The sequence below is a fragment of the Macaca fascicularis genome, chromosome 2, assembly GCF_037993035.2.
Source record: "Macaca fascicularis isolate 582-1 chromosome 2, T2T-MFA8v1.1".
In the NCBI taxonomy this organism is placed as follows: Eukaryota; Metazoa; Chordata; class Mammalia; order Primates; family Cercopithecidae; genus Macaca; species Macaca fascicularis.
In genome coordinates, this window is record NC_088376.1 from 106398818 (window position 1) to 106414596 (window position 15779).

General features: G+C 39.9%; 1 protein-coding gene across 2 annotated transcripts in view; it reads right to left on the reverse strand.

Annotated features, from left to right (window-relative positions):
- The window catches only part of ANO10 (anoctamin 10), a 239684-nt gene that overhangs the window by 192642 nt on the left and 31263 nt on the right, over window positions 1-15779 (reverse strand). For both annotated transcript variants that reach the window (XM_005546813.5, XM_005546814.5), the window contains exons 6-9: window positions 12683-13252; window positions 10791-10846; window positions 7712-7786; window positions 3385-3567 (exon numbers count right to left, since the gene is read on the reverse strand). In XM_005546813.5, coding sequence (XP_005546870.1) covers window positions 3385-3567; window positions 7712-7786; window positions 10791-10846; window positions 12683-13252 — 884 coding nt within the window. The remainder of the gene's footprint in view (window positions 1-3384; window positions 3568-7711; window positions 7787-10790; window positions 10847-12682; window positions 13253-15779) is intronic.

The window sequence follows — 15779 nt, forward strand, 5'->3', positions numbered from 1 at the left end:
AACATAAATGTCTTTTGAAAAATAATTACATTTCAAAAATGTTAATGTAGACTGGCACTTTTTACATTTTTTGCAAACTTCTATAATGCATCATTTAGTAGAAGGCAGTTCATTTACTGTGCAGCAATATGATGTTCTACTTGAAACAGTCATCATGAAAATTCAGCCTCACCCAGCTATGCAGTTGGATATGAGTGGGCAGTTCACAGGAAAAGGACAGCAGAGGACAGTGAAGATCTAGGAAGCAACACAGCCTTAGTCCTGGGCTGGTGAAGCAGCAGTCAGGAGACCCAGGGGATTACCATAGGTGGCAATATTACAGATAATTTCTTTTTATATATTGACTGTATCCTGCATTTTCTAAGTTTTCTATAGTGAGTATTACTCTTATAGTAATTTTTTTTTTAATTATACTTTAAGTTCTAGGGTACATGTGCATAACGTGCAGGTTTGTTACATATGTATACTTGTGCCATGTTGGTGTGCTGCACCCATCAACTCGTCAGCACCCATCAACTCGTCATTTACATCAGGTATAACTCCCAATGCAATTCCTCCCCCCCCTCCCTGTGATAGGCCCCAGTGTATGATGTTCCCCTTCCCGAGTCCAAGTGATCTCATTGTTCAGTTCCCACCTATGAGTGAGAACATGCGGTGTTTGGTTTTCTGTTCTTGCGATAGTTTCCTGAGAATGATGGTTTCCAGCTGCATCCATGTCCCTATAGTAATGTTTTTAAAGTTTCAGCCAAATTGCTTTTTCCCAAAGCTTGGTAACATTATTTTAGACTCATATATAACAGTCAGGATGAGATTACAGAAAATACAATTCTAAATTCATTGATTTCAATTAGGAGAAAAATGAACCCAGAAGAAAAGATTCATGCATAGGAAACAATCATCCAGAATAAATGTGACCCAAAAGTATCCCCACCTCCAAATACATGGAGAGAACTGAAATGGCAAATATCCAATGTCACTCCAGTGGAGATAATGAAAAAGAAACCTGTAAGAGATTAGGAGTGGGAAATGGCCAGATCATGCAGAACTCTGCAGGCCCAAAAAGGAGTGGCACTGTAAACCCTAGAGTTCACTCACAGACCCAGGACCTGAGAGAAATCAATATATTATTTCCTTTACTTCACATCAGAGAGCCTGTGGTATATAACAGAAATATTCTGAATTGGCAAGGCAAAGTCTTGAACCTTCTTTCTGATTTAGTCACCAAATGATTAATGACATAGAGCTTCATTCGCTTCTTTTTGACATGGGAATAGCCATGCCTCCCTCACCTTCCTTCATAAAGGTTTTGTCAGATACCTTGAAATGTCAAAAGAGGTAAGATCTGAGATTTTGGCAGTGTCACATCACTGGCATACAGTTCTTAGATAAATTAGAATTGCTCAGATGAGGACTATACTAAAAACCATTCATTGAGTCAGGGGCAAAGCAGGAGAAACCCATCTTGAGAAGATTATGAATTGTGTTTTGGGTACTTCAGGAGATAATGTTGTTTGCCCAAACAATTTTGGAGAAAAAGAAGAGCTGAAAGCAGATTCTAATTGATTATAGAAAGAGAAGTAGGAAACTAGAGACAACAATATGGAGAATTATTGCAGAAAACTGTGAGGGGAGGGAAAGACAGGACAAAAACAGCAGAAGATGTGAAGAGTCTGCTTAGTTCAAAATAGGCAAGTTGCTGACTTGGTGGAGCAGTTAGAAGGAGAAGGAGGAGATACAAGAGTACCAGGTGATGGCCGGTGACAGGAGGCCTTCAAAGATGAGGGGGGATGGAATGAGAGTACAGAGTACAGGGGGACAGACTGCTGGTGCAGTTTCTATAAGAGAGTAAAGAAAGGAAAATAAATGTGGCCAAGAATACCACCCCCAAGCACAGGCAAGGATAGGATCCTGACATAATGGGAACTTTTATCCTACAGTAAAATGATATAATTTAACTTTTATCCCATAGTAAGCTAGCACTCAATCAATCCAGAAAGGACAGCTCCACACTTATGCCCACGTGTTCTTTCTCTTTAATTCTTCCTCTGGAGAGAGAGTAGGTGTGTGTCTTTTCTCTATGCTTCATATATAAATATAAACAATGTTACTGTTCAAAGTGTACTATGTGTTTATACTTTGAATCATCTCCCTCAAACACAGCGATGATAGAAGGGGCTAGGATCTATATCCTATCAGGAGGAGAACCAAGAGCACCCTCTCCCCTGGAGTGTAACTGGAACCAGGCTTGCTGAGCAAAACCAGGGGTTGGGACCACGCTCCCTGCCCTTCAAAGGAGGCTTTAAAAAAGCTACAACTGCTGCCTGGTAACTACAGCTATGCCAACAGCATGCTACCAACTGGCTCTGTGACCAGATCTATAAAATCCTCATCAACACCACAAGATGGGAGCTCTGGGCTACAAACACTTGGTTCTGGATGAGGGGCTTGGAGGCTCAGTGGGGGCAACTGCACAAAATAAGGCAGAAGTGAGCAGAGAGAAAAGGACAAAGTCCTACTCAACATGAACATACAAACTGAAATTCCTAAGCACATGAGAAAAATTATGAAAGTCAGTCAAGATACTCAATAATCAGGAGATAAACTCATTCAAGATGAAAAACAAGACTATGAAAGTTTCACAATAACGGGCTTTTAGTAAATGACCCACTGAAGGATGTATTTCACCAGAAGGAATACTGTAGCAACAAGGAAGGTGCAGGATGTTAAGAAACAATGGCCTTAAAAAATGTGAAATATAGAAACAGTGAATGTAGTCAGAGCTCAATAAAAGGTGGTTGAACACATAGTCAGATTTTATGAACTAGACCTTTCTTTCAAATATTAAAAGTGTAAATCTCTAATGATCTGCTTGTAGTTCCTAAAAATAATTCAGAAACTCTCTGTCTTAAAGGAACTGTTTTATATTTATACAATAGGACTAACGTAAACTAAAATTCAATCTTCAGATTGGCATTCCATTGTTCATCAATGGGCCTCTATCTTTTGCTTGTGCGGCCATCATTTTCCATGAGTTTGAAGTGTCAAGAGTGAGCAATGCCGCTGCCTCTTCAGGGACCATCTCTCCCGTTCTGTCATCTCTGGGGCAACTATTTCTACCCTGCTCTCCGCAAAGCAAAGTAGTCATGTAATTCTCCAAATTTGCCCTTTGGTGTCATTAGGCATAACTTTGGATTTCAGACAGCAGTGCTTCAACACACAATTCTATCCTTTTCACTTTAAAGTGGTTCATGACGAGGAGACTGACTGGAAAGCACTTCTAGAATAGCCACATCGGAGATCATGAATGTGTAACATTTGTTGAACTCGGTGCATGGCTACTATTCACTTTCAGTAAATGTTTAATTCAGCAATATTCCAACTTACCAAATAAGTTCCCATTTCTTTTTCCAGGATGACTTGTTCATATAATGTAGCATCAATGTCTGTCTTTAAAGCCTGCATCTTCCTCTTCACCCGCACACCATGCTTCCTTTGGAGCCAATAAGGAAGAAGAGATTCCACAATTTGGTTGAGGATCTGGGAGGTAATCAGGAGAGTGGCCAAGCTCTACAGAGAAGCACACAGATCATATTTTGGGAATATAGCTTAATAAAATATAGCATTTATATAAATTATATATAAATATATAAAAATTATATATAAATTAATAAAACTATAGCATTTATAACAAATACAGTTATGCAACAAATAAAATGGAATCTTCAATAAATAGCATACTATTGTGTTATAAAAACTAGTATTAGAAAAGCTAGGTGTTCCCAATTTATGGTTTTTCACATGAAAGACCAAGATTAAAAGATAAATAAGATTATAATACAAATAATGTTATAATAAGAAACAAACTAGTCAATTAAACAGTCCCAATACAAGGAAATAAAAAATGTTTGAGAGGATGGATATGCTAACTACCCTGATCTGATTGCGATACATTTTATGTATGAAAACATCACCATGTACTTCATGAATATGTACAATTATTTGTCAATTCTAAAACTTTAAAAAAAGAATCATTACAAAAATGAATTAACTTGCAGTTGTGTTCTTCAACATTTCATCCTGACTGCAACATGTAAATCTAAATGATGTTGCCAACTACGGAAAAAAACAGTTTGACTAAATTCTTTTTTAAAGAATTTAAATTATACCACTAATACATACCCCCTCGCTACAAAAAAACAGAAACAAAAAATTAATCCACATATTTACAGTCAACTGATTTTCTATAAAGGCACTAAGAATGTATATTGAGGCGGGGTGCAGTGGCTCATACCTGTAATCCCAGTACTTTGAGAGGCCAAGGCAGGCAGATCACCTGAGACTGAAAGTTTGAGGCCCCGCACGGTGGCTCACGCCTGTAATCCCAGCACTTTGGGAGGCCAAGGCGGGCGGATCATGAGGTCAGGAGATTGAGACCATCCTGGCTAACACAGTGAAACCCCATCTCTACTACTAAAAATACAAAAAATTAACCGGGTTTGGTGGCGGGCGCCTGTAGTCCCAGCTACTTGGGAGGCTGCGGCAGAAGAATGGCATGAACCTGGGAGGCAGAGCTTGCAGTGAGCCGAGATCGCACCACTGCACTCCAGCTTGGGCGGCAGAGCGAGGCCCTGTCTCAAAGAAAAAATAAAAAAAGGAAGTTTGAGACCAGCCTGGCCGACACGGTGAAACCCCGTCTCTACTAAAAATACAAAAATCAGCCGGGCGTGGTGGCGAACGCCTGTAATCCCAGCTACTTGGGAGGCTGAGGCACGAGAAACTCCTGAACCTTGGAGGCTGCAGTGAGCCAAGACTGCACCACTGCACTCCAGCCTGGGCAACAGAGTGAGACTCCATCTCAAAAAAAAATGTATACTGGAGAAAAAAATACCCTCTTCAATAAATGGTGCTGGGAAAACCAGGTATCCATACACAGAAGAACGAAACTAGACCCCTCTCTATCACCACAGACAAAAGTCAACTCAAAATGGATTAAAGATCTAAACATAAAGCCTGAAACTATAAAACTACTAGAAGAAAACATACGGGAAATACTATAGGACATTGGTCTAAGCAAAGATTTTATGGCTAGGACCTCAAAAGCACAGGCAATAAAACCAAAAATAGACAACTGTGACTACATTAAAGAAAAAAGCTTCTGCACAGCAAAGGAAACAACACAGTGAAGAGACAATTGTTGAATGGGAGAAAAGATCTGCAAACTATGCATCTGATAAGGAACTAATACCTAGAATACCAGAATATACAAGGAACTCAAACAATAGCAAAAATACAAATAATCCCATTAAAAAGTAAGCAAAAGACATGAATACACATTTCTCTAAAGACGACATATACATAGCCACAGGTATATGAAAAAATGCTCAGCACCACTCATCATCAGGGAAATGGAAATCAAAGCCACAATGAGATATCATCCTACTCCAACTAGAATAGCTATTATTAAAAGACCCAAAAAATCCAGATGCTGACAAGAATGTGCAACAAAGGGAACTCTTATACACTGTTGGTGGTGGGAATGGAAATTAATACAGACATTATATAAAAGAGTATGGAGAGAGTTTTTTTTTTTTTTAGACATCTAAAAAAAAAACAAACTGAAAATAGAACAACCATAGAATCCAGCATTCCAACTATTGGGTATTTCTCCAAAGGAAAAGAAATCAGCACATCAAAGGGATACCTGCACCCTCATGTTTACTGCAACACTATTCATAATAATAAAGAAACAGAATCAACCTCAGTGTCTATCAACAGATAAACAGATAAGGAAAATGTGGTATATATACACAACGGAATACTAGTTGGCCATAAAAAAGACTGAAATTCTGTCAACTGCAGCAACACGAATGGAACTGCAGGTCATTATGTTAAGTGAAATAAGTCGGGCACAGAAAGACAAATATCACAGGCTCTCACTCATATGTGGGAGCTAAAAACGTTGATCTCATAGAGATAGAGTGGGATGACAGTTACCAGAGGCTGGGTGGGTGTGTAAATAATGTATTGTACGCTCCCAACATATAGAAATGATAAATACTCGAGGTGATAGATACTCTAAATACCTTGATTGATCATTACACCTTTCTTTTTTTTTTTTTGAGACAAGGTCTCACTTTACAGTGCAGTGGCGCGATCACAGTTCACTGCAGCCTGGAGCTCCCAGGCTCAGGTGATCCTCCCACCTCAGCCTCCCAGGTAGCTGGGACTACAGGCATGTGCCACCACACCCAGCTAATGTTTTGTATATTTGATAGAGACAGGATTTCGCCATGTTGCCCAGGTTAGTCTTGAACTCCTGGGCTCAAGCAATCTGCCTGCCTCAGCCTGCTAAAGTGCTGGGATTACAGGCATGAGCCATTATGCCCAGCCTTCATTACACATTTTATGAATGTAACAAAACAGCATATGTACCCCATAAAAATGTACAACTAGGCATGTATTAATTTAAAAAAAAAAGAAAATAGAAAAAAAGAGCCACCCATAATTCCACAACCATAACAAAACCACTGCTATTTCTTGGGATATTTCTTTCCAATCATATATAAAAATAAAACTATAATTATCCTATATGGATACAACTTTGTTTACTGCTTTTATCACTTAATATGTGTGAGCATTTTCCCATGTCATTAAAAATTCTTTTTTACTTGGCCCGTACACTGCTGTTGAATTAAGTATTACTCCCAATTTTCGCTATTATAATGCTGGTGCTTGGATATCTACGTACATGAATCTTTGCTCCTCTCTGATGATTTACTAGGGATGAGCTAAGGTTCTTGGTAAAGCTATCAAGAGAGCCGCTTTCCAGAGATGTATCAATCTCCACTTTTCTCAGATAGGTATGAGTGTTTCCATCACACCCCACCTTTGCGGTATTATAACTGTTTTTTTAAGCAGTCCTCCATTCCCCTATTTTCTGCTACATAAAGGAGACTCTTTAAAGCAGAAGAAATGAGAAGTCACATTCGACTAATACACTATTACATGGGACCACTATTACATGTACATCCAACTCATCAATTCCAAATGTATTACTTTAAACTTTCTCTATTTTGAAAAATAATCTTTAACAAGTGGAGTCTACGCTTTGAGACTCCTCACCAACAATCGCAGAATATTAAAACTGGGAAAAAAACAGCCATTTACTTATAACTGGTTCAAATATAAAAAGGAGAATTTAGAATCAATAGTTTTTAATTTATTATTCATTGGTATTATGTGATCCAGAAATGACAACACACCAAAATAAATGTCAGACACTTTAGAAAAGATACAGCACTGCAAAGGATCCACTGGTGTCTAAAGTTTAACAACTTATTAATTTAAAAATTAAATTTGCGAGACCTAGGGTTACACCAATCATCCCCACCCAAGGCACACAGAACAGTTCGATTAATGAATACTACATTTTTGCTGTTAGAGTTGCTTACAAGCTTTGAGGTGAACTATATAATTGATTTTACTGCCCTATACTATTAATTTTTCAGGTTGGTTAGGTTCAACTCATTTCAGCTGAGCATAATACACAATGTGATTCCTAATAACTTTTTATTTAGAATTTGCTTTAAAATATACAAAATTTAAAAGATTTTTATTTGTAAAAATAATTTGAAGCCAATTGCAGCATCTAAAGAGAGAAAACCACCTCCATGACCTAAAAAATTGATATTTTTCTGTTATTTATACTCACCTGGCGCAAAAGCTTCATATCTTTCAGGACAAAGGCAATGTAGAAGAGTGAGGCAAAGCAATTGAGAAAGTTGAACTGCCAAAAAAAAAAAAAAAAGATAAGTGTTAAACACTACTTTAGAGTACTTTATTACAACTGTAATGTAGCATTTAAAAATGTAATGAGAGACTTCCGGTCTAAATGAAATGGAGAAGTCTTGTTTCTCCCCATGTCTCCTTATTAAATAAACAAACTCTGGAAATAACAAACAAGGCAACCAAAGGAGAACTCTGAAAGGTGCTTAAAGGAAGATGAGATGGTTTAGGAACCCAGAGCTGAAGGAACAACACAGCACATGCACACCTTAAGTTCCCCCACCCAACAGAAGGAGGAGACCAAGGCCTGGCATTTCCCAACCCCAACCTACCAACCCAGGTAGCCCAAGCAGGCTCATTCCTCCCACATTTGAATAGGAATTCTGTCAGTGCCAGGGGAGCCCTGCTAAACTGGCCAGGGGAAATCAGTGAGGACCCCCCAACTAACAATAAGTTTCCTGGGGAAGTGCTCTTCTTCCTTGCTGGGCCTGAGACTCCCCTGCTCCACAGAGAGATCCCAGGATGGCCAGGCAAGCACTGGCAAGAAAGACCCCATCACAGCAAGCCCATGCCTGGAAACCCCATCAAAAGTAAGTGGGGCAGCTGGGTGACAATGGCAAGGGGGCCCCTGCCACAAGGGCCTAATACAAGAGGCCTCTTCATGCCTATGGACCTGAGATTCTCTCTATTACAGAGAGACAGCAGGTAACTGGGAGGCTATAACAACCAGTCTGGCCTGGGAAGCATCTTTGTCACCATGAGCATGAACTCCCTCGCCCTGCCAGATACACAGAAGCAGGCTGGGTGAAGGGAAGTACCAATTAAGGGGATCCTTCCACAAAAAGTGCCATCTCTTCTAGGAGTTCCCTGCTCAAGAACCTATAGCTTACCCCCTGCACCAGTGGGTTTCCTTTCTGCCTCCCAGCCCCCATGCTGACTATTCCAACCCAGTAGCATCACTTAGACAAAGGCTGCTATGTGTACAGGTGTGAGTGCTTAATCACTGCGGAGATGGGGGGGTCGTTCTAGAAAGTGAGCAGTAAGATCAATACGGCCACAGGACAGGGGTGCTAAGTTAGAGCAGAAGTTGAAAAGCAAAAGCCTGGGAAGGCTAAGAAACACCATCCCCTTAAGATTAAGAAGGAAGAGAAAGGCCTAAGAAGCACCATGGAGGAAGAAGACTTTAACCAATGGCTTTTTTTTTTACAAGGCAGTTACCTTGTAACTGGCATCATCAGAAAATAATAAAGTCTCACAAATAACTGAAGTCTTCAAGACAAACGGAATGTTTTTACCTCTGAGGGAAAAAGCTCCTCCTATCATAACCTTTTTGAATGAACTTTTTAATGTATCCCATGTTTCTCTACTTTCTTACACAGAGAGCACAGAACAGAACTTCCTTGCGGATTTAGCACCAACATTCTAAGTATCAGCCATTTCACAGGGTGAAGGAGGCCTTCGAAGTCTTTTGGATATGTAGGGCTACTTTTTGCTTTCCTAATGCCCAATTGTTGAATTCTTATCTCTTATGACAGGTTTTCATTTCCTTACCTGTTCTTCCTCTGTAGGTTTGCCTACTTCCAGAAATCTAAACACCCTCATGATGGTGGTTTCTGATTTTTCAAGGACCGAAAAACCAAATAGATAAACTTGTTAGAATGATTTCTAGGGCTAGAACAGAGACTCTAAAAGAGGGCCTGGATCCTTCTCTTGGGAGTGAAGTACATGGACTGTGTTAAATCAATTCCAGTTGAAAGTTCAGAGGATTCTTCACGCACCTTTCTTGATTCTCACTTATGTTACAGATGACTGAGGTAAACCCCTGATAAATGAAGTGTTTTCAAGCTGGTATTTCTTTATTATGGAAAGAGGCAGACACGTCAGCTTTTACACAAACAGCAAGCAGGTTACATACTGCTTTCTCTCTGTCTCTTTCCTCCCACCTGTCAAAACATGCTGGGAACCTTTTGAGCTTTGGAAATTTAACCAAAAAAAACCCTTTTTTTAATGTAATGTTCCATCACTAAACAGGTTGTGGTGCCAGGAACGATTGCTGAATAGTAAAACATTCAAAGAAATCACCAAAAGGAAAAGAACAGAAACATTTCTAAAAAGTGGTTATTTTGTTGTTGTTGTTGTTTTTGTTTTTTGAGACAAGGTCTTGCTCTGTCACCCAGGATGCAGTACAGTGGTGCAATCTCAGCTCACTGCCACCTCTGCCTCCTAGGTTCAAGCAATTCTCCTGCCTCAGCCACCCCAGTAGCTGGGATTACAGGTGCCACCACACCGGGCAAATTTTTTGTGTGTTTTATGGTAGAGACGGGTTTTCACTGTGTTAGCCAGGCTAGTCTCAAACTCCCGGCCTCAAGTGATCCACCTGCCTCAAGCTTCCCAAAGTACTGGGATTACAGGCATGTGCTACCGTGTCTGGCCCGTTAGTTTATTTTATTTTATTTTATTTTATTTTATTTTATTTATTTATTTATTTGAGACAGAGTCTCGCTCCGTCACCCAAACTGGAGTGCAGTGGCGCCATCTTGGCTCACTGCAACCTCCACCTCCTGGGTTCAAGCAATTGTCATGCCTCAGCTTCCCAAGTAGCTGGGATTACAGGCCTGTGCCATGATGCCCAGGTAATTTTTCTGTTTTTAGTAGACACGGGGTCTCACCATGTTAGCCAGGCTGGTCTCGAACTCATGATCCACCAGCATAGGCCTCCCAAAGTGCTGGGATTACAGGTATGAACCACTGCACCCGGTCTAGTTTTTAAATAACTGGAAATTGGCTATGATACAACTCTTATATTTTGAAGTCTTACATCACATGCACATTTGTAACACGACTACTGAACACAGAGGTAAACATATTAATCAATCCTCCTTGCCTATTTGCACAAAATATGTTAATTGATAACTTAGAAGCAATTCTTCATATTCGTATTCCTATATATTATGTAGCATATATCAGTTTCATAACATGGATTTGTATATAAATGCTGTACTTACCACTAAAACTTTCAGAATTAGATGGTTCTGATAGGCAGATTCCAATCTATGATTCTCTAAAACATTAAAACACAGAGGTAACTTCTCAGTAAGAAAACAATATGAAAGCACTGTTATGAGGTCAAGTGAGTTGCACTGAGGGAAGAGATGTCCAACATCAGAGCCTCAGTCAGTAAATGATCTAGGCTGTCAATCACAGCTATGCCTTACCACCAAGAGCATCAAACAAGGACACATTTTTCAGGGTAATGCAACAGCATTTTAGTCTGAAATTATTTTTTAAATTACTGCTACAATGAAATTTCGGAAGTGCTGGCAAACAATCCTACAGACAGCCACCCAAAGACCCTGTATAAGAAGAAATAGTGAAAACTAACAGTAACCACTAAAGAAGAGGGCAATAAATAAAGTTTTCTGTAAATAAAATTCTGCAAGTAAAGTTTCATGTGGCTTACAAGGGTTAACTTGAAAGGAAACTCAAATTTCTATCTTAATCTAGAAAAGTTAACACTGCATAGATCCCAAAGCAGCAAGATAAAATGACAAAAAGGAAGGTTCTGAAGAGAAATGTCATCTTACACACAGAGTGTTGGACTGACCTGGATCTGAACGCCAACTCAGCTATTCAGCCACTGCCTAACCTTGGGTAAGTTACTTAACCTCCTGATACTCAGCCTTATTCCCTCAAAACAAGCCTGACCATCTTCCTCCCAGGGTCACTCTCAGGATCTAATATAAAACTTTAGCCTAGTATTAGCATAAGGAAAGTACTTGATAAATGACAGCTGATATTGCTATACAACTAATAAAAATAATTTAAAACATCTTTTTTCTTTGAGACAGAGTCTTGCTCTGTCGCCCAGGCTGGAGTGCAGTGGGCCAGGCTGGAGTACAGTGGGGCGATCTCGGCTCACTGCATCCTCCGTCTCCCGGGTTCAAGCAATTCTCCTGCCTCAGCCTCCCAAGTAGCTGGGACTACAGGTGCCCGCCACCACACCAAGTTTTGTACTTTTAGTAGAGATGGGGTTTCACCATATTGGCCAGGCTGCTCTCAAAATCCTGAACTTGTGATCCACCCACCTCAGCCTCCCAAAGTGCTGGGATTACAGGTGTGAGCCACCACGTCTGGCCCCTAAAACATCTTTATGGCCCATAAAGTTAAGGCCTAGACTTCTTCCTAGGGAATAATATAGTGAATTTGTTCATTGGTTTGAATGAACAAATAAATTAAAGAGTGAATGGCCTATCAAGACTATTTTCAACTTATAACCAAGTTCCTTTTTTACCACAGATATATCCATAAACATCTGCCTTCAACGAGTTCAATAGCAGTCCTCAGTGCCTCACACCAACTAGATACTCCATTTTAGGAAAGTGGTCACAGTTGATTTAGCTGAGTATCATGAAGACAATTTTTTTTTCTTTCTTCTGTGGCTCTAGCCAGTGAAACAATTTCAATCTATTTTACCCTCAGCATGAAACACAATGTCACAGTATTAGGAGCACAAGTTTTGGACAGATAGGTCTGAATTAGCCTAGCTCCATTATTTGCTGTCTGAACCTCATTAAGCATCAGTTATCTTTATCCACAAAAGGGTGAAATAACTTCTACTTCACGGTACCCTTGAGAAGGTGATGGTGAGATACTGTGAATAAAGTGCTTAGCAGGATACCTAGAACATAGTAATTAACACTCGATAAATGAGAGTTATGATAACCATGGCATGGAGATCATCAGTGTTCACAAAGCTGATGAATTTTTCCTCATGTCTCTATAATGAGCCAAAAGCAACATCTATTTTCTCTGTAAGGTAGCAGCTATATGAATCCCACGATCTAGGCAACATTTCTTACAGGCAAGTAAGACGTGAATATAAAGCCTGAAGTCTTACCCCATGAAGTTAAAAATTCGGCAGCATATCGATAGAGACGATTCATGATCTCAATCACAATGGCATAGATGATGCTGGGCACATACAACAGGACACTGGTCCACTCAGACCCGCTGTTCTCATGTAGACCCAAGGCCCAAACCTCCAAGTCGAAGTAAATCATCATGACATACAGTGAGAAATAGAGGCAGAGGCATACAAATGGTAGGGAGACCAAGTAAATGCGCAACTGTCTCTTGTAGCTGGGGTACAGAGGCTCCTCCTTCCCAGTGATGGGATTGATACCCAAGACACCATGAAATCCCGGCCGGGGCTCCTCAAACTTTCTCTTCATGAGCAATGTCCCCCACCTGTAGGTCATGTCGGCACAGCCACGCTTCCACACTTCCAGAATCACCGTGGACCAGATTAGGTTGAATGAGGCAAAGATCACATACTTGTCATAGTCTTCCCACACAAACAAGTAGTAAGGTAACCCAATGACAGCCATGGGGATTAATGCAAAAGTGAAATATTCCAAAAATCCAAAGTACAGAGCAATTGTTTCCCCGAAGTAGCCACGAATACCGTCTATAGTGGAAAGAAAGAAAGAAAGAAAGAAAGAACGTAAGTATAGACTACCAAAGACTTTAAAAAATCATTTCAAGTACACTTATTCATTTTTTAGTTAAATGGGGATTTATTTAACCTTCACTTCCCAACCAGCATGTGGTGGTAAATTCAACCTCCATGCAGTACAAGGACCCTGCTTGTCTGCATGGCAGGTCCAACATTTCCCCCAGGTAAGCGCCCAGGCCTTAGCTGCAGGGCCTGCTCTGCAGGCGCCTGGACTCTGTTTCCCCTCACCTGGTAGATACCTTCTTCCCAAAGGAAAACTCATCTTGTAGCTTACCCAAAATCTCCAAGGTCCTAATTTAAGTTCAGCCATGGCCACTGCACATTAAATTTAATTTATGCTCCCCACTTTTCTCCCACTTTAGTGTTATAAATGTTCTTTTCGAAGAATACTCCCCATCCACAAAATTCTGCTCTTCCCTACCCAAAGACAAACTTTCATCAATTTGTCATGGCAAATTTTTCAATACACTAAAGAAAAATTATTCAAAAGCACAAAACAGGATTCTACACATGAACTCCCAGAACAGCCATGGAACACATTTATCAACACTTTCATATATGCACTGGGAAGAAGGTCCAAGCAACATGACTGCTAATGTTCTGTGAATGTGACACAAGCTAACTGACTCTAGAGAGGTCACCAGCACCATCCTTTGCCAGCCTCATCCACATGGGGAGTGCTTGGATCGTAAGAGCATCCTGCACCAGGACTAGGGTGGGAAGCAGGGCATGAGAGGAAGTGTGGCAGTGGGCGTTATTATTTCTTAGTTAATAACACACAGTTAACATATTTTTCTTAAGATAATTTGAGTAGTCTATAAAGGTGAGTTAAAATGAACTGATTTTCTCCTATCCTTAATTCTTCCCCCTAACCCAGGAGCAAATGAAAACAGTAGGTATGATGTCACCTCAAATTTAAATCAGGTTAAAGAACATCTGATCTTTTTTTAAAAAAAAAAAAAAAAAAAAAAAAAAAAAAAAAAAAAAGGTGCTCATGACACTTGGCTCCACAGCAGATGACCTTCCCCTTTTAATCTCAAGGAGCCTCAAGATTGGCCTGTATCCCAGATGCTATCACCAGTCTCAGTTCCCAGAGACCCCAAATCCACTACCACTCCATGCCTAGCCTTCACCATCGACTTTCTCCCTTTACTTTCTAAGAAGTAGCTAATAGAGGCTGGGAGCAGTGGCTCACACCTGTAATCTCAACACTTTGGGAGGCCAATGCAGGCAGATCACCTGAGGTCAGGAGTTCAAGACCAGCCTGGCCAACATGGTGTAACCCCGTCTCTACCAAAAATACAAAAATTAGCCGGGCACGCTGATGTGTACCTGTAGTCCCAGCTACTCAGGAGGCTGAGGAAGGAGAATCGCTTGAACCTGGGAAGCGGAGATTGCAGTGAGCTGAGATTGCACCACTGCACTCCGGTATGGGCCACAGAGCGAGATTCCATCTCAAAAAAAAAAAAAAAAGTAGCTAACAGATACAGTCACTTTACAAGTCCTAGAAGCAATATTCAAATTCCCTCCCACTTAAATGCCAAAACAAAGTTAAAGAGTTATAAGTAGAACATAAAATGACTATTGTATGACCCAGAATTAACAAAAACAGAACTTTTCCTTTCAGAGAATACAAACAAAATTCAAAATGTAATTTCAGAGTTTGATCTTAAAAACAATTTTTGTTTGGTAAAGCATTATATAATAGTTGTTTTCAGAAACAGAAAACAGAAAGAAAATTATTTTAGAAGGATACCATTAAACAAAATCAAAAGGAAAATATCCTTTAAAGAAAAAATGATAGTAATGCAAAGGTGAAATCTACGAGCTTAAATTTAATTCTCATGCTTAAAAAACATAACCAGACTAAAATACTTGAATATCCATATTGATAAAATTTTAAATAATGCCCAGCATATACCAAATAAATAATTATTCTTATAATTATATTCAAAGAAAATGGACAGATCCAGTAATTCATGCCAAGGTAATCACAAATCACCTCAAAGATGTTTGGCCTGCTAGTTGCCCTAAGTGTGGCATAGCTTGGTTCATTCTAAATAACTGGCTCCTCAAAAATAGAAATTTTCAAATACAAAATAGTCATTCATAGTCAAACTAAATTCTTATTAAAACTTGTTTGAGGCCAGGCACGGTGGCTCACACCTGTAATCCCAGCACTTTGGGAGGCCAAGGCTGGTGGATCACCTAAGGTCAGGAGTTCGAAACCGGCCTGGCCAACATGGTGAAACCCCGTCTCTAATAAAAATATAAAAAATTAGCGAGGTGTGGTGGTACATGCCTATAATCCCAGCTACGCAGCAGGCTAAGGCAGGAGAATTGCTTCAACCTGGGAGGCAGAAGTTGCAGTGAGCTGAGATTGCACCATTGCACCCTAGCCTGGGCAACAAGAGTGAAATTCCATCTCAAAACAAACAAACAGATAAAAAAACTTGTTTGATTCCAACTCTGACACATA